At 39.9% G+C, this 21,591-nt stretch overlaps 1 protein-coding gene across 1 annotated transcript in view; it reads left to right on the top strand.

The window, feature by feature from the left end:
- Positions 1 to 8,972: 8,972 nt before the first annotated feature.
- The window catches only part of itpr1b (inositol 1,4,5-trisphosphate receptor, type 1b), a gene marked incomplete at both ends in the record, with an annotated part of 108,108 nt that continues 95,489 nt past the window's right edge, over positions 8,973 to 21,591 (top strand). The window contains 2 exons of the mRNA XM_083893028.1: positions 8,973 to 9,064; positions 16,052 to 16,122. Coding sequence (XP_083749154.1) covers positions 8,973 to 9,064; positions 16,052 to 16,122 — 163 coding nt within the window. The remainder of the gene's footprint in view (positions 9,065 to 16,051; positions 16,123 to 21,591) is intronic.

Here is a 21,591-nt window from a genome sequence, read left to right as displayed (position 1 = left end):
CTATAACATGTTGTGGCTCAACTAAATCCTGTGCAACATTCTGTAGAGTCTTTTTTAGCCTCTAGTTAACACTGGATTTATTTATTTTCAAGAAAAAATAGCCATTGGCAATTTTAATACGGTGCTGTCTTGCGTGCATCACAGTCCTCTTAACAAATCTAATACGAATATATAGTAAGCTGTAGCATAAGAAATACTTGTGTCATCCCTGGGTCAGATATACTTGGGTGGAATGGTTGTGTGAACATGAGGTGAGTTGTACAGCAGTGGCTGATTCAGAGCTGCACGAAGGCTGTTATCAAATCCTGACTGTTGACGAGCTGAGCTGCGAAACGAATGGCTTCTTTCCAGGGTGGTCACCTAGCAACCACTAGTTAATCACATGAGGTGAACTTCCCCATTGAACGGAGCCTGTTATGTCATTCCATGATTTTCTTTGAGAAGGTGGCGATGCACTGTGTGTGTTTGGTGTGATATGGTAATGTGGTGTTGACGGAGTGGCGGCAGAAAGTTACTCATCCTGACAAATAATTCAAATAGAAGAGATGTAACGTGTGTGAGCACTGTCATGCAAATTAAAGGCCAAGTGCATACGAATGAGTGACATCTAATGGTGGTGACACTGCGAACGTAACAAATGGAGGAATCCTCCACTCACCCCACTCATTTATAACGCATATATACTCATAGTTTATAAACACAGTTATAAATGTTTGACTCATCGCATCAGCTGTTGAACAGTGTCCAAATAGCTGCTGTACTCAAGCAGCCAATCAGCATCCACCTCCAACAAAGGAGCTCTTTGATCGACTACGCAATTACAAGGGACTGCTCTCTCACCTCTCTCTGTGTGTACAGCAGTCGCTCAGTACATGTCAACACATGAGTGAAACGTTTATAAATGTGTTTATAAACTACATACTAATGAGTATTCATGCATATACATGTGTTAATGCTAATAGTGTGCACTTATTTTAAAGTGTAACCAAACAATCTACCATTTTTTCGAGTTATACACCGACAAAAATAATCATGGGTAGTATATTCAATTTCTGCCACTAAATCCTGTGAAACACTTGGCTTTTAAATTAGATAAATCCCCCAAAATAATAAGTAACAAGTGAATTCTGTGTTTATTACTTTCTTATGAGCCATGTATCACACAGATGAAGGAGCAACAAACTATTTGAGTTAGAAGTGATAAAATTACAACTGGCGGTCTGCTTTTTCAGAAGTGGAGCGCCTCTCTGATGAGGGAGCAGATGTCCTCACCTTAAACCCTGCAGCCAAATCTGACAGCCGTCTGCTGTTGGGCCTCAGCTGTTGGGCCTCAGCTGGCAAAGGCATTTCAGAGCCCAATTTGTTTGTGATATAAAATAAGCTATGGATTTTCAGGCAGACTGGAATTACAACAGTCTCATGTTTAAAGAAAACCCACAATAAAATAAATTGACTGGATTTTTTATGGATTCTTTTAACACTCTTGATTAAATCAATACACCCATTACATGCTGCTAAGGAAAGTATGTAATTCCCCCTCACTAAAAGACATGATAATATATGCTCTCATGTTCCTCCAGCATGCATAATGAAGTGGAGTAGAGGCTGCATTTTGCAGCTTCACTTAGGCGTTAAAGGAAGGGCATATGTGTGGGGTTTGTGACTCCTCCCATCACAGATGTGAAATTATGCTAAACACCTGCAACAGGCTGAGCAGGAAGTTCTGAAGCTCAGGAAGTAGCCACCTCCATCACACACGGCTGCTCTCAGCAGCGATACATGCGCATGTACATACAGTATAGATCCTAAAATACACCAACAATCTGTTTTTAGTGCACAGAATAAAGCACATTTTTAATTCACATTTGCATTCTTCAGTAGACTCGTGCTTGAGGATGGATGAGTAGAAATTTTAAGCAATATTTTAAAGGTGTAAATAAAAGGAAACCCCTAGTACAATAACAATACTACTACTAATAATAATAATATAAGTGTGTGTGGGTTTTCTCAGGGTTTCCTCCCACAGTCCAAGAACATGCAGATTTTGGGATTAGACAAATTGGACACTCTAAATGGACTGTAGGTGTGAGTGTGAGAGAGGGTGGTTGTTTGTCTCTGTGGACCTGTGATGGACTGGCAACCTGTCCAGGCTGTACCCTGCCTAGCTCCCTGTGACCCTCATGTGTATGATAAAGAGGTAGAAGATTAATTAATGAATGAGTAATAATAAATATGCAGTGTTATTTTCTGCTTTGTTTAATTATAAGATTGTGTGTTATTGCACATTTTCCCCCACTGCTTAGTGGAGGGTTGTTATGTAGTTGACATTGGGCGGTTACAGTTGTGATTATTCTCAGTCTGACATGATGATCATCATGCGTGACCTTTTGCACCCGCACTGGGATTTTTCAACTTTGTGCAATAGCTCACTGACAAGTGCAAGCTAAGCTGTGACAATCCTATTACCATTCCTTTCTCACCTATGTAACCAGCAGCAGCCACTGTGAATTTTCAGGAAGTAATGTGCTGTACTATTATAAAGTTAATGTTAACAAAACTACAATACATTAATTTAAGATTTGTTTATTGGCAAGATGCACAAACAGTCTACAAGTTGTGATAAAACTGCAATGTTTGACTACTAACCCAGAAAACATTTGTAATGTCCAAGAATATATTGAACTTCATGTGTGTTCATTTTTAAATAGTAAACCAGGTAGGTTATATCCTTATATCGTGGGGTGTTGCTGAGGTCCCTCCTTCAGAGCCTAATGGATTACCTGCAGTTAAAGCAGCTTACACGACAAGTTCTGTGGGTTAAATAGGGTTAAACTTCAGACCAGCACCTTCTTGGACACTGTTCTCCTTCAGTGTCTGTAAAACTGAATTCAGCTTGCACCTGCTTTGCAAATCAAACAGCAGATAATTTCCCCTGGTATTTGTGTATGGTCTGACATATTGATTATGCACCAAGGAGATGTGGTGAAGGGATCCTCCGCACTTTGTACTCTGCACAGTGAATGATGCTGGGCAGTTGTTTTATTCACTATTTGTTTTCATCACAGAAAATGAATATCTCAAACACATGAAGCCAAGTGTTGTTGTTATTACTATCACCACAAACAGAGAGACTGGCAGAATATGTCAGTCTGAATTAAATATGCAGCATAGAATCTAAAATGCATCATTGTTAAGGCCTAATTAGAATATCTTTGCAGCTGTCTAATCAGCCTATTTCCATTGGGGATGTGCAGGTCATTATACCAGTATAATTATCTTTTATTTTTAGTGAGGTAGGACTCCTCATACTCGAGTGCCATGTACCAATACCTGATGTCTAGTGACCTCTTTTTTTCCTCTCTTTAAAGGGGCTTTAACACAGGACATGAAATCCAAACTGAGGGGGAAACTTTTTTTTTCCACAAAATTGATGAACAACGGAATAGCTGAATGGCTAAATTACATTCATATGAGTACTTGAGTAAGTATATATTTGACTTTATGCCGAGATATGTTGGCAATGTTGCTGTAAACGTCAACTGTGTGGAATAATTTAAAAAAAATAAAAATAAATTGTATCATTTTGTGTTAAAAACAGAAGCAGCATTTTGACTGAGTCATGTTGTTGGGTTCTGCCTTTCTTTCTTTCTTTCTTTCTTTCTTTATTCGAGAAGATGTATTTTCACACAGTAAGAGCAAGTTTTGGAAATGGCATCAACACTACTGAGCAGTGATGGGTCACACACTACAATAACTTTCACCAGAAAGAGTCACCAACTGGTGTGTCTCATCACCAAAACACATGTGGTCTACAGGTTGACCTCTGAACTTTTTCTGACGCAATGTACTGGCCTCTGATTGGGTGGAATGGCTTCTGTCTTTACAGACTTGGATGAAACTTCCAGGAAGTTAGAAATTAGATCAGAGTCTGTGGCACTTCAGGGAGATGTCGGCAGTTCCCAGCAGACTGTGTCTTTGAATATTTCCAGCTTGTGACTGCCAACTGCCTATCAATTCCCTATTAGGGGCAATAAGCCTTGACTTGCATACAGCTAAAAATCATGTGGTATGAATTAAAAAAAGAGAGACTGGATTGGACTGATATCAGTCTCAGTAGATACTTTAGGTTGTGGTATCAGGCATGAAAAATTGTTAACATATTATTCCAACACTTAAACAGGACAGGTTTGCTGTTGGCTAAAGCTCCAGTGTGTAACTTCTGTCACCAAAACGCTGCTGTGAGGAAAACACATGCTACTTTATGACACATAAATACAGACACGTGGTCAGTTTGTTTACAGCTGTAGTCCGACTAAGATTATTTATTGGTAAAGTATATCTGACTCTGCAGTAGGTGTCACTGTATCTCTCTATAAGCTAATGTGTATCGAATGAGTTTCCTGTTGACCTTTACGTCACAAGGAACGTGCTGTGGTTCTTAAGCATAAAATCTTGTCTCTTCGTCAGTCCAAAAGTGGGTTTTCTCCGTAGCTTTCACTCTCGCCAACGCCATCGTTTTGTTTCTTATTCTCCGGCAACAGTACTGCAGTTTAAATAGGTCGTCTGCTTCTACTTTCGGGTCAAAGACCGGGCAGGAAAATCTGGTGCATGTGCAGTCCGACTAAGCATGTATGCAGGAGTAATCTGACTATGAATCACATTATCCAGGTACACTACTGTTCAAACGTTTGGGGTCACTTAAAAATTTCCTTATTTTTGAATGAAAAGCACTTTTTTTGTAATGAGTATAACATTAAATTAATCAGAAATACAGTCTGTACATTGATAATGTGTTAAACGGCTATTCTAGCTACAAACGTCTGGTTTTTAATAGAATATGTACATAGGTGTATAGAGGCCCATTTCCAGCAACCATCTCTCCAGTGTTCTAATGGTACATTGTGTTTGCCAATCGCGGTAGAAGGCTATTGGATGATTAGAAAACCCTTGTGCAATTATGTTAGAACAGCTGAAAACAGTTTTGCTGGCTCAGTGTCTTGAATATATTTTCTATTCATTTTGCAACTCTTTTGATGAATAAAAGTGTGACTTTTAATGGAAAACACCACAAAATTGTATAGGTCACCCAACACTGAACAGTAGCATACATTAGTCTGACTAAGACCAGCTCGATTTTAGTCGGACTAATGTGTTAACATGACATTAAGAACACCAAATTATTGTCAAATGCACTGAGAGGGGTTGTCTGCATGAGCCTTTTCGTTCTTTGTAGCGTTTTCAATTTATCTTTGGATCTGCAGGTCTTTCTGAAAGGACAGCTCTAGATCTAGAAGAGAAGCTGTTGTGCTTCTGCCTTCCCTCCATCAGTTGTGACCATCTATCCATCCAGCCAGCCATTTGCATGCCCAAGGCTTCATTGTGTTCTGTGAAAAGCAGATTAGGAATGCACAGAAGAGGGGCACTTTTAAGGTGAGTTAACACTTATGTGGTGTGTGGAGGATACACTCACCCATTATTCCTCAAACATCCTGTACCTAAGAAACCAAAAGAACAGCTAATTGGTGTGTTTGGTTTATAACCCACTTGGTCCACTTTAGGGATGAAAGTGTTCTCCTGCCTCTAGAGTCTCTGCTTCTCATTCATGTTGCAATTAAATCTGAATAATCAAGCTTTTACACAATTTGCAAATGTTACCATCTACTTTGTAGGCTTTAATGGACAGATTGTTGGTGAGTCTATTAACTGTTTTGGAAAAATGATCTGTGTCACGATAAAAAAAAATCTATTCTGTATTTTATTCATGAGTCTGAACCTGTTCCCACAACTGAATGTGTTACACTAATGTGTGGATCAACTACGAATAAATCAGGTCCCTAACCGTAGTAAAACTTAGGTTTTGAAAGTTTACATTACTAACTTGAAACCTGTCTATGTGAGTTTGGATTATAAAACAAAAAAGACAAAGCAGACTCAGAATCACATCCTCATTACAAACCTTGGAATCTGACTGCCAGCCAGTTGCCGACTTGGTGTTTCTGACAGGAGACTCCACACTCGTCTTTATTTCAAGTCCTTTCACACTTTGACACTCCCAGCATGACACTTCGATTGTGAAGCAGTTTGTGTGTGCTTCTGTTTTTGACAGTATATGCATTAGATATTGTAGACACACTGAGGGAGAAACCTCCCAAGTTACTTGTTCAATGCAGACCACAACACCTGGCATGCATTAAATGACTTGTTTTGATTGTGGATTAAACAACACACAATCATATTAAGCTTCAATTCTATAGATAGTCTATAGATATGTTGTATTATATTATCAATCAGTCAGCTACTGTGAATTGAAATTGAAATGCTCTCCATAGTGTGTTTTATTGAGTCTGATATATTGAGACTGATGGATTGATTGGTAATAATCATAATACACATCATCATAAGAAACAACAATAATACTAACAATATAGTCTTCATTACAGTGGTTTAGATTTAAGCACTGTGGCAGATCAAAGAAGTGGATTTAAAACTGCAATTGCATTAACAAAAAACCAAGAAGAAATCGGATCTGTCTATATTCTATCTCTTCATCATCCTGGTCACGTAATGTAGCCTTGCTTTCAGAATAACTGTTGTCTCAGCACTATAGGTTTTCATTGAAGTTTTTTAAATTTTTACACCAAACCTAAGCCAAGGGTGTGTGTGTCTTTGCAGTCCTTGTTGTGGAGAAGTGTTTCCTCTCTGTACCAGCACACATGTTATTATGAGATGCTACGTTATAATTAAGAGAAGGTAATTATGGTCTCGTAATGATGACTCGCTATCTTGTAATTATGAGATAATTTCTTATTATAATGGTTGCAACAATTGTTCATCAATTAATCAATGATTTTGATAATCAAAGCATTCTGAGTGTTGTTTTATTAGAATTAAAACAAGCTTTCTGATTTTTTTTTAGCTTAAATGTGAATATTTATGTATATTGTTTGCTTCCTACAACAAAGAAATCATTAAAAACTGCATAATTTTGGTTTGTGGACAAAAAAAAACAATCGAGAACATCATCATTAGCAGGTTTAGGAAACACACATGAACTTACGTACCAGACAAATAGTTGATTAATCGTGAAAATAATTGACAAATAAGTTGTGTTTTATTTTTAATGTATTAATTTTTTAACACACACACACACATATACACTCCTACATATACATACCAGACAAACGCACACAATCGCAAAAAAAAAAAAAGCTAAATCAAAATCTGCCTAGAAAGACTACATTACCCAGAAGGCTGTGCGTAAGTATAAATAGTAACGAAAGGGGCGTTCCCTCAGTGACATGTGGAGGAGGTAAAGAAGCGGATTGTGTCCGCGGACTCTTCTGTCTGTACTGAGCTGACAGAGAGACAGATAACGCCGCTCAGCTGCTCTCACCTGGACTTTCGCTGCCATGGACTTAAGCGAGGACAGCGCTGTGGAAATGATCCTGTGCTGACCCACTTCTTCTTCCTCCTCACACGGTTCCCTCTCATGCTTTTGACGCCTTCCTCCATCTCTGACAGGTAAAAGTCTCATCGCTGTGTGTGTGTGTGTCTGTAGTTATGGTTCATTCCGTCACTGTAAGCATCCCTGTAGAGGAAGTGGCCCACGCGCTTCTTTGTTAGTGTCGTTTCTGCAGCAGCTCGTGCGGATTTTAAAACAACAAACAACAAAAATAAAATAAGTAAATAGATAAAAAAAAAACCTGAGGTGACTTGACATTTAGTTCAACACGAGGCCAAAGCTTTGTGTCTATTTCAGCGTCTTGAAAACGAATATACATGGACACACCGGCCATGACATTTGCACATTAACACAAAATATAAACTTTATATTATACCCGTGTGGTTAGCTGATGTGAGGCACCTGATTCAAAATGTACATCTATAATTATAAGTCATCAGAAAACGTGTTTCTATTGGGACAACGTTAGACTCAAGCTCAAGACGTGGATGAGTTTATGTGTAATAGTGTGACAGAAAGAGTAGAATTCACCTGCTAACAGTGGTGTGTGTGTGTAAGAGATTTACCATTACATACACACATATTGACAGTTTCCTAGTAAATAAATAAAAAAGACCAACGTTTAGTCACATAATTTCAGTACAAATGCCAATCATCAATGAGTTTGATAGACACAAACACAGCAAGCCTTCTCTCTTTACCTCTCTGTATATATCTGTATGTATGTGTGTTTACATATACACATCTATCTATATATGACCTGATTTCACTGTGCACTGTCTTTACACTGCTCACTCCAGCACAAGGCACACACAGAAGCTTTAGTCATTTGCCTTTGTTTCACTCAAAAACATTCAAACATGCCCAACTTCTGTTCGCAGTAAGAATTTATGTTAATATCGCTGCATATAATGTGTATATATAGAATACTCTACTATTATACTCTACTAGGACATTAGCTATTTAATTACTAATTGATTCATTACTAAATTAATTGTCATCTATTTATTTCTTTATAGTTGAAACAACAGTGATTCCAGTGATGTGAGAATGTTCTGCTTTCTTTCCTCCTCTATGACAATAATCAGAACATCTTTAGTTTGTAGACAAAACAAGGCATTTTAAGATGTTGTTATTTTGTGGTTTGGGAAAAGCAGATCGACATTTGTCACCATTTGTTGCATTTTATTGACCAAACGGCTGACTTCAACACATTCAATATACTGCATATTCATATAATGTGTTGGTATTAGTAATTGTCTCCCCATATATATGTACATTTAAAACTACAGTGGGTTAGTTCACCAATCAAGTAATCCTCTCTGACATTTATTGTGATATTATCTACATCGACTGTTTAACCTTTTTTGGCCTTAGTGCCCCACCCGAGGTGAATTGTCAGTGGTTGCGTCAGATAATCCATACTTAACATCTGCGAATGTCATGAAGCTTAAATGATGTTGTTTTTTTCTTTTAATTCGTTTGCAGGTGTCATCAACCCTGAGCAACCATGTCGGACAAGATGTCCAGTTTCCTCCATATTGGGGACATTTGTTCCCTGTATGCAGAGGGCTCCACCAGTGGATTTATCAGCACCTTAGGGTAAGTCTGAGTCTCTTCTCACTGAGTCAACATCTGCTTCCACTGCCTGTTGCACACACCCAGATGATGAGGCTGCTACGTGGATGGAGCCTCACACAACATAATTGTCCTCGAGGACAGAATAATTAGAACACAGTACAAGATACCAAATAAATAAATACTGTTTTTTAGACGGGGTATAGTGATGGCTGCATTCATGGAGTGGATGGTTTTAAGTGGTATAACTGTTTGTTTGTCCACATTTTATGGCGAAGTGTACGTGGAACATTATGTTGTAAAAAAAAAAAAAAAGGAACCACAGTTCCCTTTCAGACTCTAGTTCCGTTTGTAACCCTGGTGCTCTCCGCAAACCAGCGGGTGTTCACAGCAGTAGTGTAGGCAGATATCCCAGCATGGGTGACCCCAGAGAAAAAATGGTGGGCCAACTTCTATCCAGCTATTCACTATGCTGGCAGCTGATGATCACATAGAACGACGACACTACTCCTGCCTGAGCTGCACGTTTGTTTTTCTGCCAAGAACCATCCTTGAGGTGGAGGTTAACTTTTATTGTCTCTATGTGTTTATGGCTCCCCAGTTTTTTGTATGACCAAATTAGGCTTACAACAACAATAATACATTTAAAATAAATCTATTTTTCAAGAGCCACTCTGAATATACAGGCATCATACAGGCAGGCCATGTGAACCAAACCTTTTAATCCGTTATTGGTCTTTAATAAATAAATAAACAAAATCATTTTACAACACCTCAATGTAGCATTTAAATGAGGCATAATTGCTTGAAACAGAGGCCACATTAGGAAAGACCCATTGTGGCTCTTGAGGCGTCCGTCGTTGCTAAGCAACGTAAATTTGGGAGCTGCAAAGATGACCAGGCTCACTGTATACATTATTACTGAAACATCATCATCACAACAAAGACAACAGATTATCAGCACTGCATTTCCCCTCACTGCTGCTCTATGTGAGTGTGAGTGGGAAAAAAATATCTCGGCAGCTAGGTTTGTGATGTATTCACAACATTAATATTTAAGCGTTTTCATGGATTTGATGTACCGCAGGAACTCTGCCTTAACCAACTGATTCAGGAGCTTTTATTTCAGAGTAAACACAGACCAGACTGACCTCTTTCTTTTGTTAAAACATTAAAGGTTTAAAGATTTTCATGTCTTTTGTGCGCACAAACATGTATTTGTAAATATTTTAAAAAGATGGTGAATCTAAATGACCTGTAAACCACTAACCACAGTTATTGGGCACCTGAGGTGCTGAAGTGATACCGGGGCAGATTAACGAAGAACACTGCCACTCATAATACCTGATATATCTGGTGGTAGACTAATGGAAGTGGTGGTGGAGCAAAAGGAAGCCTTCTGATTGCGTGGGCCTAACTGTCAAATGGGTGGGCCCAGGCCAATTAAGTGGAACCAAATTTCCACCACCTTACGTCAACAGTTGGTGTGGGTTAGTATACAACGCAAGTGGAAGTAAACACGGCGTTTGAAACATGGTGGATGGCGTTGAGTTTCTGTGAGCTGAGATTCAGGAGACGCCAAACATTGAGACTCTTCTGCATACCACGATATGTTTTCCATTTCCTTCGCCATTTTCACAACTATGAAGTCTTTCCTTCTTCCTCTCGTTTGCGGTTTACATTGACACGCCCACTCATGATGTAATCATAATGGAAACACCAAGTATTTTTTTTACTTTTCAGCTTATGAATGAATTTATTTTTTGGTGTGAACGGGTTGCCTGGTTCAAAATTTGGTTTGGGAACCAGAGCTGTGACGGTGTGAAAGGGCTACGGCTCATAGCTTTTAACTTTTGTTTGTGGTGACTAATGACCTGAAACTTCCATTTATTCAGTGACATCTGGGGGTGAAGTTGTGTATTGCAACCTAGTGGACTCAATCGAACGGGACCCGCTGCGTAAGGTTTGGATCATATACTTGGTCGACAGAGAGCCGGTCCTAGGTTAATCAAACACAACAATGCTTAATTTAGTGTTGGTTTTACAGTGATTTTTTCTGATGCAGGTTTGAAACTAATACAGAGCATATCAATTGCAGCCTTTGCGATTTTGATTTTAAAATTACAACTCGTTCGGCCATAAGTCCCTGTAGGTTCCTCTTGGGCTGGCTTTACACGACAACAATCTGAACACAAACTGCAAAAGTGGCGTTGCGTTCCCACTTTTTATTTCGCGTTTAGACGAGCGTCTTTGGGAAATCTGCATGCACACGGTGATGCAAAAGTGTGTGAAATGTTATGTAGTATGCATGCCAGGTGGCTAGGTGGCACTGTGAAGCACTGTCATACAACAACACACACCAGGAGTGTGCGCATGCGCTGAAATGTCCTTCTACTTGTCTTTAGTAGCGCTGAGTCGCCCACAGTCGAAAACCAAAACATTAACTTGGCGTAATTGCTGAAATGACTCCTGGATAGGTATCAGAGCAGCAAAGGCAACTTGAATGTCGGACTGATGGATTGAATCCGACATGTTTGTTGTTGTTTGGCTGTACATGGATCTGACATCAATGTGTACAGGAGGATAGCCAGCGTGAGCCGCTCAGAAAACACTTTTGCGTTTTCAACCCTTTAGATGGGAACGCGACAGCGGAGCGTTTTTAAGATTTCCACTCTGGAGGGTGGGTTAATTTTTTGCGGTTTTAAGCCCCAAAAATGCCGTCGCCGTCTAAACGTAAGGCACATCTGATAAAATATTTTGTCGGTTTCGCCCGGGAGCGTTGCCGTGTAAAGCCAGTCTTAGTCTCAGCTGGGCAAAGGTGAGGAACAGCGTTGTGTGCACGTCTTTGAACAACAATCTGTACATAACATCCTGAGAGGTCAATTTCCTACTTGTATCGTATTGGTAGTTTGTGTAAACTTTACTCTTGCCTCAAATTACCCACCGTCTCTTCCAGCTACAGGCTGCACAGCCGTTATTTCAGCACTTGACATCTCCCCTCCTCCCTAATAGTAGGCAATGAACTAAAAGTGCATCTCATTATGTGCAAATTAGGCAAATCTTGACATTCCATTGACAGTCAAAGAGATAACAAAAGGTCAGAAAAAGGAGAAGAACAGAGGCTGGTTGGAGATGTTCATCATGGCTGATATTAGATAACTGTATTCCAGTGTCTGTTTCCTCTCTATTTTCTATCCCACAGTATGTTTATCTTATTTCAAGGTGGAAATGAGCACAGCATGTGTTGGTCTCCCCTCCTCCTTTTCTTCTTTTTTTCAAGCACTGCAATTGTCCTCCCCGTGTCATGTCACCCTTCTGTTCAGTACTTCTCTGTTCAGGCTGTGCTGAGCCTCCTCCTCCTCCTCACCACCTCTGACAAACCTCACTTTCACTGTGCAGTGTTGTGTACGTCACCCACCATGGCAACAAAGGCTTTGGAGACTGCCAGCATGCATGACAGGGCTAATTTATCAAATTTACCAACTCAAATCTACCAGTGTATGCACACACACACATACACACACATGCACAGGAAAGAAGCTAAGAGTGCATGTCTATAAATAGCATTATTGTATTAGGTGTTAGTGTTGCCGTCAGCATACTAAACATGACTCCAGAGAGATGCCTGCAGCCACCTGGACCACTGAGATAGTGGCAGCCAACATCTGGGATAAATGCATGAAGCGTTCTACCAGAATTCAACAGGAGATGTGTTTTTTCCTAGACCTTGGTCACCAAGGACAAATCCTGCTCATACGCATGGCCCATCAGTGCATGAGTGTAATCAAGGCAACGGAGGAGAATCTCAGACCATGTGCTTCCTTCCTTCATGATGACACTGTTCCCTGTGTTGCAGTGTGAACTGCATTAGGCTATAAAAAGATGCAACTGACTGGACTGGTCAGTGTCCTATTGATGTGTTGTGTTTGATCCACCATCTCCATAGTGTTTATGTTTGTATTGCTGTGTGTGATATCTCAAATTTCAAATGAGAGATTATTGAAATCTGGTAGCATCACTGTCATAACCAGGATTTAAAATACTGTGTATATATAGGGAAAGATAGAGGCAGATGATACCCTAAAGGGATAAGCTGAAAAAAGATGATTAAAATACTGTATCATAATTGGCTTACAAAATGCAGCCATCAGGGGGCAGATTTATTTCTCCAAAATTATGAAACTTAAACTCACATTGCAGCTCCACTCTCTCTGATGTTTTCAGTGACAAATAATTATGTGATATCACACAACAGGATGTCACAAACCTGTCAAAATGCAGGCTTAACCTGCGCCATATTCACACACACACTGACGTCATCATGTCTTCTCACAATAAGTAAGCAAGGTTTTTAAATGAGTCGAATTGAACACGCTGTCACTGTGTTTGTGTGTGCCAGCGACTGTGTGTGTGTGTGTGTGTGTGTCTGTGCATGAGACCGAGAGAGAAAGAGAGAGGGGGAGGCACTCGTAGGGCTGCTCTAATATGAAATAAGATCTTAACCGCTAGAAAAATAGAAATGTGATGTTGAGTGTTCATTTTGTGTTCAATAACGTGATGCATGAGGAGTGTAAAAATACGGTGAAACCACAGCCGGTCAGAGGACGTCGGCTGTCTCTAATGTGTCCTGAGGACACCACTTCCACTTGGACTTTCAAAGTTTGTGAATTTGAGAAATTTCAAAAATCACCCTAAAGGTAGTCATGGGTCATTGAATTTGCTTGAATTTTGTGCAAGAAAGAAGTTAAGCTGATATTTAGGAGAATGTCTTCGGCTGTGCACTTGTTTGTTACAACACCACCTGTTTTACTCTCCCTGCATTGCTTTACTACGACTACGCAAGACAAACGACGAGTCGTAATTACCAGTGTTCATTCCATTATGCAAAGTGTGCTGCAAATCAATAAAAGTGGACACCATGGGAAAAGCGGCTCTTGCAAGTTGCCCTCTGATCTTAAGTTGTGTCGGCACATTTGGTCCTTGCGTTTGAGGGAATTGTTCCTGGAAAAGTCTGGAAATGCATGCCCTACCTCTTTCTCTTGCATGCTTGAGATGCTGGTGTGAACAATATTGGCACGAGATGAAACAAGAGATAAGGTGACACTTAAACGTCGCTACACGTACCAGTCCCAGTACTTTTACTTGTCCATTCCCTGGTGTGTTTCTGATGTTCTATCAAGTAAATCTACAGAGAGCTTGCGTACGACTGGTGGTGGTTTGGTGTTGTTCAGGCAAACTCTAAGACAAGTTTGAGTAACAGTGGCACAACAGAGAACAATGAAGGCGCACTAGCGCACTCGCATGCTTCAGTAATAGCTGGTTATACAGTAATCTCTTCACTCGTACCCCAGTGCAAATGTCCATGCTGTGATTCACTGTCCTTGGTTGATAACATTTGCTACAATATTTCCATTCATAATACTGATGCATTTACTTTTGGCAGGATGCCACAGCTTTTTTTGTTGGCACCATTCATTTTAATCTTCAGAAAGCTACTTTAGTGTTGCCTTTGTTGGGGGGGGGGGGGGGGTAGCTCTTCAGTGCTGCAGCCACACTACTACAATATTGTTTTAAAATGCATTGCACCTGCTACCGTTACGCCTGTCATCCACATTAAGAAACGTAAAAGGAGTATTTTAGACGAGAGGTCTAAAGAGAAGAAGAATAAAAGCACTACCACACTTCAATTTTGAAACCCGTTATACATGTCATTGTGCTATGGTTATGTTTGCTGTCCATATTGAGCATCTACCCATATAATCCAGTCCATTCAAATTCCAGTTTACGATCTACCTTATTTTAACTGCTTACTGTTTTGAAATCGGATGTTACATTTATACTTGTATTAAAGCTGCAGTAGGCAGGATCACTGGGAAAATAGTTGATATTTGAGCCTCATCAAAGCTGCTAATGCTGATTGTGTTTTGGTTTCTATGAGCTGTAGTTTACTCTCATTAGCATAACAATTATGATTATCTAATGTAATTTTATTTTTAAAGGAAAGAAATTAAAGCTTTAATAGTACCTACCATGGTTTAATTTGTTATCCAAGATGTTTGGGTATTGAATAATTGTTTCATGATACTGTTTGTGGAAATGCATGTTTATTATTTATTACAGGTATCCACGGGGTCTTAAAGGGACACTGTGTAGTATTTATGGGTTTATATTACCCAAAATCCACTTTTTATACATATTATGTGCTCCTGCATTGTCTTGTCGCTGTATAATAGTTTTAGTGTTTCAAAAAGTCATTTAAAGTAACATGGTCGAGGGCCACGGTAGCATTGCCACTGTTAGCAGTGAGACGCCATGTTTCTACAGGAGCCTGTAAGGACAAACGCGAGAGAACAAATCAAGCATCGCTTTACTTGTAGCGGAAGTCCCGCCTCCACTCACTCCGCTTCGTCTGCTACGGCCGCGGTTGCTCGCCCTCTTAAATCCAATAATTTGAATTTAAGGCTTTACATTTTTTTTAAATTCTCCTAAAATCTCATAAAAGTTCTTAAATACAACTTTGAAAGGTCTTAAAAATCTATAAACGTTACTTTTATTTAAAACATGCATTAACAGTCTCGCCATGAAATGTTTCTATTTTTGAGGATGCGATAACATAACTACAACACGGAACTAAAGTAGGCCACCTGTGCTGCCCGGTGAGAATTTATCGAGCACCCCACCACTAGCTTAGTGCGCTATGCGCGCGCCGCGGTGTGTTACAGCTTAGCATAGCAGCGTTGAAAACTTAATGAAAACCCACAGCTAAGCCGAATTGCAAGTTCAATTTGTGGCTCCAATTTTCCTTTATGTCTTTTGTCCTTTTTTTGCCAGTATGTATTTGAAATGGGTCTTAAATTGTATTCACTGTCTTAAAAAAGTCTTAAATCTGACTTGTTGACACCTGCAGAGAGACCCTGTATTATCTATATCTTTACTGTATTTGCTGCTGTGACGTTGCTAATTTTCCCACTGTGGGACTAATAAAGGACTTTCTTATGTTATCTTCCTCAGGCTTGTAGATGACCGTTGTGTGGTACAGCCAGACACCGGTGACCTCAACAACCCACCTAAGAAGTTCAGAGGTAAGGCCTCAAAATCTCTTACTCAGTTTTATCTTGATATCTTGTGGTACAGGTCAGGAGGATTGTGGTCATTGCTGCGCATCACGGCCAACGATATGTTTAATTTCAGTGCTGTTATTGTTATATAAAGATTACATTTAGAGTTAATTTGCAGAAATATGCAATAGAATGTACAACAGTTTCAGAAACCTAATCCGCATATTATCACTATTTCACAGATGATTGATAAAGTAGGAACTGGATTGTGTTAAGTTTTTGTGCTTTTTTTGTGCTGTCTTTTGGCTGAACATATTGTGATACTAGTTTTTGGCTGCTGATGATGTTGGGGACATCATTTATTTTCATAGAGGTTTAAAAGTAAATTAGTTTCCCTCATGTTGGTGTGTAATGCAGTTTGATCTTGAGCTTGAATTTTTCTTTCAAGGTTGTTCAATAGTGCTTGCAGATTTTAAACCACACATTCATGCTGTGACCCTAATCCTGTGCTGGATTTGGGTGAGTGGTGGTTGACCATTGTAACTGGCCAGTGAGCTAAGTAACACAACACAACACATGCTCATGTGAATCCTGAATGAAGCAGTAAAAACATATTGATGGTTTTTTTTTTTTTTTTTTTTAAACTTGAAAAGACACAACAGTGTCCTTTTTCAAATCTATAGAGGGAAATTGAGACAAAATGACCACCTGTGACTTCAGAGCTGCGATGTCCAGCTGAGACAGATCAAAGAAAGTGATGTACACCTGTGATGTGCTGCTGTCACCTGTTTATCTGTGAGTCGTCCATCTGTTTTTGACAGAAAAATCATTCAAAATGTAGTTCTCTCTCTCTCTCTGTCAGATAGCTAAGCATTTATTTTATATGTTCACCTTTTTAAGCAACAGAACCTCTGGGTTGTGTTACATCAAATGTTTTGGCAAAAAGAGCTACCTGTCTGGCACGCAACAGGATGTAATCATACATTTGTGCAGTTTTTATGTCATTTATCAAACTAGTGATAAAGATGCCACTGAGTGTATTTTTAAATTGACTGCCCCCTCCATTTCTAGATGTTTTGGCAGACTAAGTTCTAAGTAAGTAAATTAATTGACTGTAGAGTGAGATGATGCAAGTGCCAGTGTCATTTCCATCTTCTTGGGTTCTATGTTTGCCTTTTGAATTAATTAAATTCATAATGCATTGAAATTCATTGACCTTGAGAAAGGGAGTGTTGGCTAACCTTGGTAGAAACTCCCTGTGTTGTTTCCTTGTGTCCTCATCAGTAGAAACTCCTTTTTCTTCTCCTCTTATTGAGCTATCTTTTGAGAGGGACTGATGCTTTTTAGCTATGGTAACTTTCAGCATTTCTGACCTATAGCTGCAGCTGCTGTGTAGAGGCATCCTGTGTGATCTGAGCTTCTATGAGCTGTATTATTGGGTGGTGAAACAGACCACAACACCAAAACTGAAACCTAACCAGAGTTTGTGGAGCTGCACCATTGTTTTCAGCAAAGGCAGTATTTCAATTTCACATGTTTCCTCGATCTTTGATGACTTATGGTTAACTGATTTAATACTTTTTTTTTTAAGTTAGTAAGTGTTTAAGTTAGATATCTGTGGATATGTTCATTCATCCAGGTCATAGTTATCTAAGCCATGAAATCAGGAGCAACTTGGTTTGCTAAGATCTGGTTTAACACCTTTGGATTATGTAAAAGATGGTGTACAATTGCATGTTAACAGGACGGATGGACAAGAAATATTCATGGTGTTTTACTGACTGTTGGAGAGGAAAATGTGGTCTTAGTCCCCCAGAGGTGTTGGGACATTGTCATCATGGTGGAGATCTGTCCCATCATGATAGAAATGTGTCTTTTAAGTATAAAAGTGATCACTCTGGACAACTTTCTTTTATCAACACAGACACTTTTGCTTTGAAGTTCTATTTTCTATCTTCTATCTTTGAACTATCTATCATCACTAACATTTTCATTGAGATACCATGATGGAATATGCTATTTTTTTATTTTTTTTTATTAATGAATTTATTAATGTTTATTTGGATGGGACAGTGCATATTTATGAACATACGATAAATTGCATTATAAAATATGCCGGATTTGGCACAATGGTAATTTCCATCCAAGGTCCCAGACATAAACAGACGTTAAAACATAGAGACAAAAAAAAACTCATGTTTAAGCTGAAGTTGCCCACCCCGACCGACCAACAATATTTTTTACCAAATAGGTTGGACTTTTTTTCCCACTTTACTGGCACCCTAATGGTCAGACTAAATGCTCGGTTGCCCCAAGTTTACTTGAGGTTGAAACCCCTCCTCTGACCCAAACTTTTTGATTTTTGCTCTTCAGCCCAACCGTGATATAGCTTTGTTTATAAAACTGTCAACAGACCTGAGAATTTGGAAGGGTTTGCTCTTTTTCTAACCCACGACCACCACTGAGATCAAAGTTGAGCTGACCATTACGTTTTTAGGAAACACTGATTGCACTTAATGCACAGAATGTTCTGTCCACTGTAGTTATTTTTACTCCACCTCTGTCTCCTTCTCTCCGTGTGTGTGCGAAGGCATGTTCCCTCGAGACAGAGCAGAGTATGGAAAATGGTAATGAGAGAAAGGACTGCAAAATGCACCACAACCGGTGCCATCCTAAATGAATAGTAGGGGAAACACTGAGTTTGTTTACATTAATGACTGGCTGAAATTTAAATGGCAGAGTTCATAAGGGGAAACTGCACCATGCAGTGCGTCCGTGTGCATGCATCTGCTCTCATTATGTGTTTCCACTCATTTATCTGGGTTTTTCCTTGAACTAGTCACCCCGTAATTATTCCGTACAGGTCTTAACTGAACTAAGTAGGAAATATCTATATGATCATTGCAATGCTGTCATTTATTACATGTAAAAATGAACTTGACTTTGTGTTTTCATAGTTAAACTGCTTAAAGGATGGATTTTTTTTTAACTCTATGACCTAGGGTGAGCAGTTCAACCAGAGGGCAGGACACTTAAGATTGATTTACTCCTCTAGTCTAACAAAACTCAAATAATGAGTTGAGTCACATCCTTTTTATCTCTGTCATGTACGTCTTTGTTCTTGGATCTCAGAATGAAAGGTTTCTGTCAGGCTGAAAGCCAGGAAGAGTTAAGTAACCTGCCATTAAATCTTGACATCTAATTACGGGTCATGAGACAGAGTGAACATGATGATGTCATGGAGCTCCAGAGCTGAAAAGACAATACCTTATTGTTTTACAGAGTGAATATATATATATATATATATATTGACTTGTTTTGGCCTCCTACTTGAACTGTTGTGCAGGCTTTATGCAGTTCTAAAACGAGAGATACTTCTTTAGTTTTCAACTTGTATCCTCTTGATGGTGAGTGGAGGGAGCTGTAGATGCTCTAGATAATTTCCAGGGGCCTCATTTATAAACGTTGCGTACGCACAAAAGAAGGCGTACGCCACTCTCTACGCAAACCATGGGATTTATAAAAAGAGAACTTGACGGGAAAATGTGCGGTCCTCCACGCCAACTCTGACCCATGCGTACGCACATACCTGGGGTAAGGCGAAACTGCGCCACTGATGGCAGAAGAAAGAAACGGGAGAAATGTGTGAAACTGATCGTGTAAAATAAATTATAAGTTATATTACCTCTCATATATGAACAGTTTATTTGCAAGAAATGGATAAAAACAACTACATTTCTACAACGAACAAACAAGCTAACTCCCTGGAGTGCACACGGGAAACATAAAGATTTAGGACAATAGTAAGACAACAGTAGGGCAAATTATGTATTCACTGATATCAGGGTAATTCTAACACGTGTAGCAGATACCTAATCGACGGGCATATAAAGGCAGGTACTCACAATGCGTCATGGCGCACAATGATTTGGCACTGTTAGAGGATGTGTCAAACGGAAGGCTACGGAGGGAGCGGAACTTCCGAGACGAGCTAGATCCACTGGCCAACAGTGATGAGTGGCTGATGAGCCGTTTCCGACTCCCACGAGCTGTCCTCTTGGATCTGTGTGCGGCATTGGGCCCATCCTTAGAGAGGAGCACCCGCAGAAACCACGCCGTGCCAGTCCCGCTCCAAGTGCTCACAACACTCGGGTTTCTGGCGACAGGTGTTGTGCCAATGTAGGTATCCCCGACAGAAAGTGTTCACCCTGGCCACGGAGGCGGAGGCAGAGAAACATTGGTGCGCTTGCTTTCACCCAAGTAAATTAAAACTAAAAATTGCATTGTTTAATGATTTATTTTGTACTTCACATACTAGTCTATAACCTCTGGTATTATTAACAGCTTTCTTCTATTCTAGCCAAAAATATGGGGGGATACAAATTATGGCAGACAGGTAAACAGTCTGAATTAATGTGTTTCCCCCCATATCTTTGCCAGACGTTATAGAGTAGTATGTGAAGTATACATAAAATACATCATTAAACAATGCAATTGTTTTAATTTACTTGGGTGAAAGCAAGCGCACCACTGTTTCTCCGCCTCCGCGGCAACACTTTCTGTCGGGGATACCTACATTGGCGCGACACCTGCATGGGTGTCCCCCTAAACCTCCGTCACCTCTCCACTCAGGAGGGATTCCCCGATGATCCCCACCAGTTTTTCATCCAGCGGGGTGAGCTCCGGTTGGCCTGTTCCTCGCCCGTGGCACAGACGCTCTGCCTGTGTGACTCCAGGCGCTTTTTTGCGTCTACTTTAATGTCTGATCACTTTTTTTTCACCTCGGCCACACTCCGACCTTCTGATGAAACAGCATTGACATTATCCGCCACATGCTGCCACTCTAGAACACCAAACAATAAAGCCTTCCTCTTCTCCACCTCCCCGACAAGTATTTCCACCTCGTGAAATTACGTTATTTGGCCTTTCTCTCCGATTTCGGCATGATTTCAGTCATGAATCAATATTTATGAGGGGCGTTTCTCTGAATATTTATCGGCAAATATGGGCGTGGTATGACCCGCAAACAGGTGCGCCACATTTAGAGTAGATTGTGATTTATAAAGGGAAATCAGCGTAGGACGTGCGTGCGCACTGTTTTATAAATCAGGATATTTTTGTGCGTAAGCACTTTCTGTGCTTCGTGCGTACGCGGATTTTGACGTCGGTCCTACGCACAGTTTTATAAATGAGGCCCCAGGTGATTATAGGGCAAAAGGTAGAGTACATCTTGGACAGTTTACCAGTCCATCACAGGATCAACATACAGAGATGAAATTCCGTTTACATTCACATCCATGTCCAATCAACCTAATGTATGTTCGGACTGTGAGAGTAAGAACAGAACCCACACACAGACTAATCAGGATTTGAACCGCAACCTCCTTGCTATGAGGCAACGATGCTGTTTGTCTCTCCACCGCATTAACAATTTTAGAGATATGGAAAGTCTCAAAGAGGTTTTGTCCAAACTGATAAAATGGGGAAAAAAGC

The sequence above is a fragment of the Microchirus variegatus genome (genome assembly GCF_963457635.1).
Source record: "Microchirus variegatus genome assembly, chromosome: 7".
In the NCBI taxonomy this organism is placed as follows: domain Eukaryota; kingdom Metazoa; phylum Chordata; class Actinopteri; order Pleuronectiformes; family Soleidae; genus Microchirus; species Microchirus variegatus.
The sequence above is the reverse complement of the archived record's forward strand: the minus strand, read 5'-3'. Positions and strand labels throughout refer to the sequence as shown.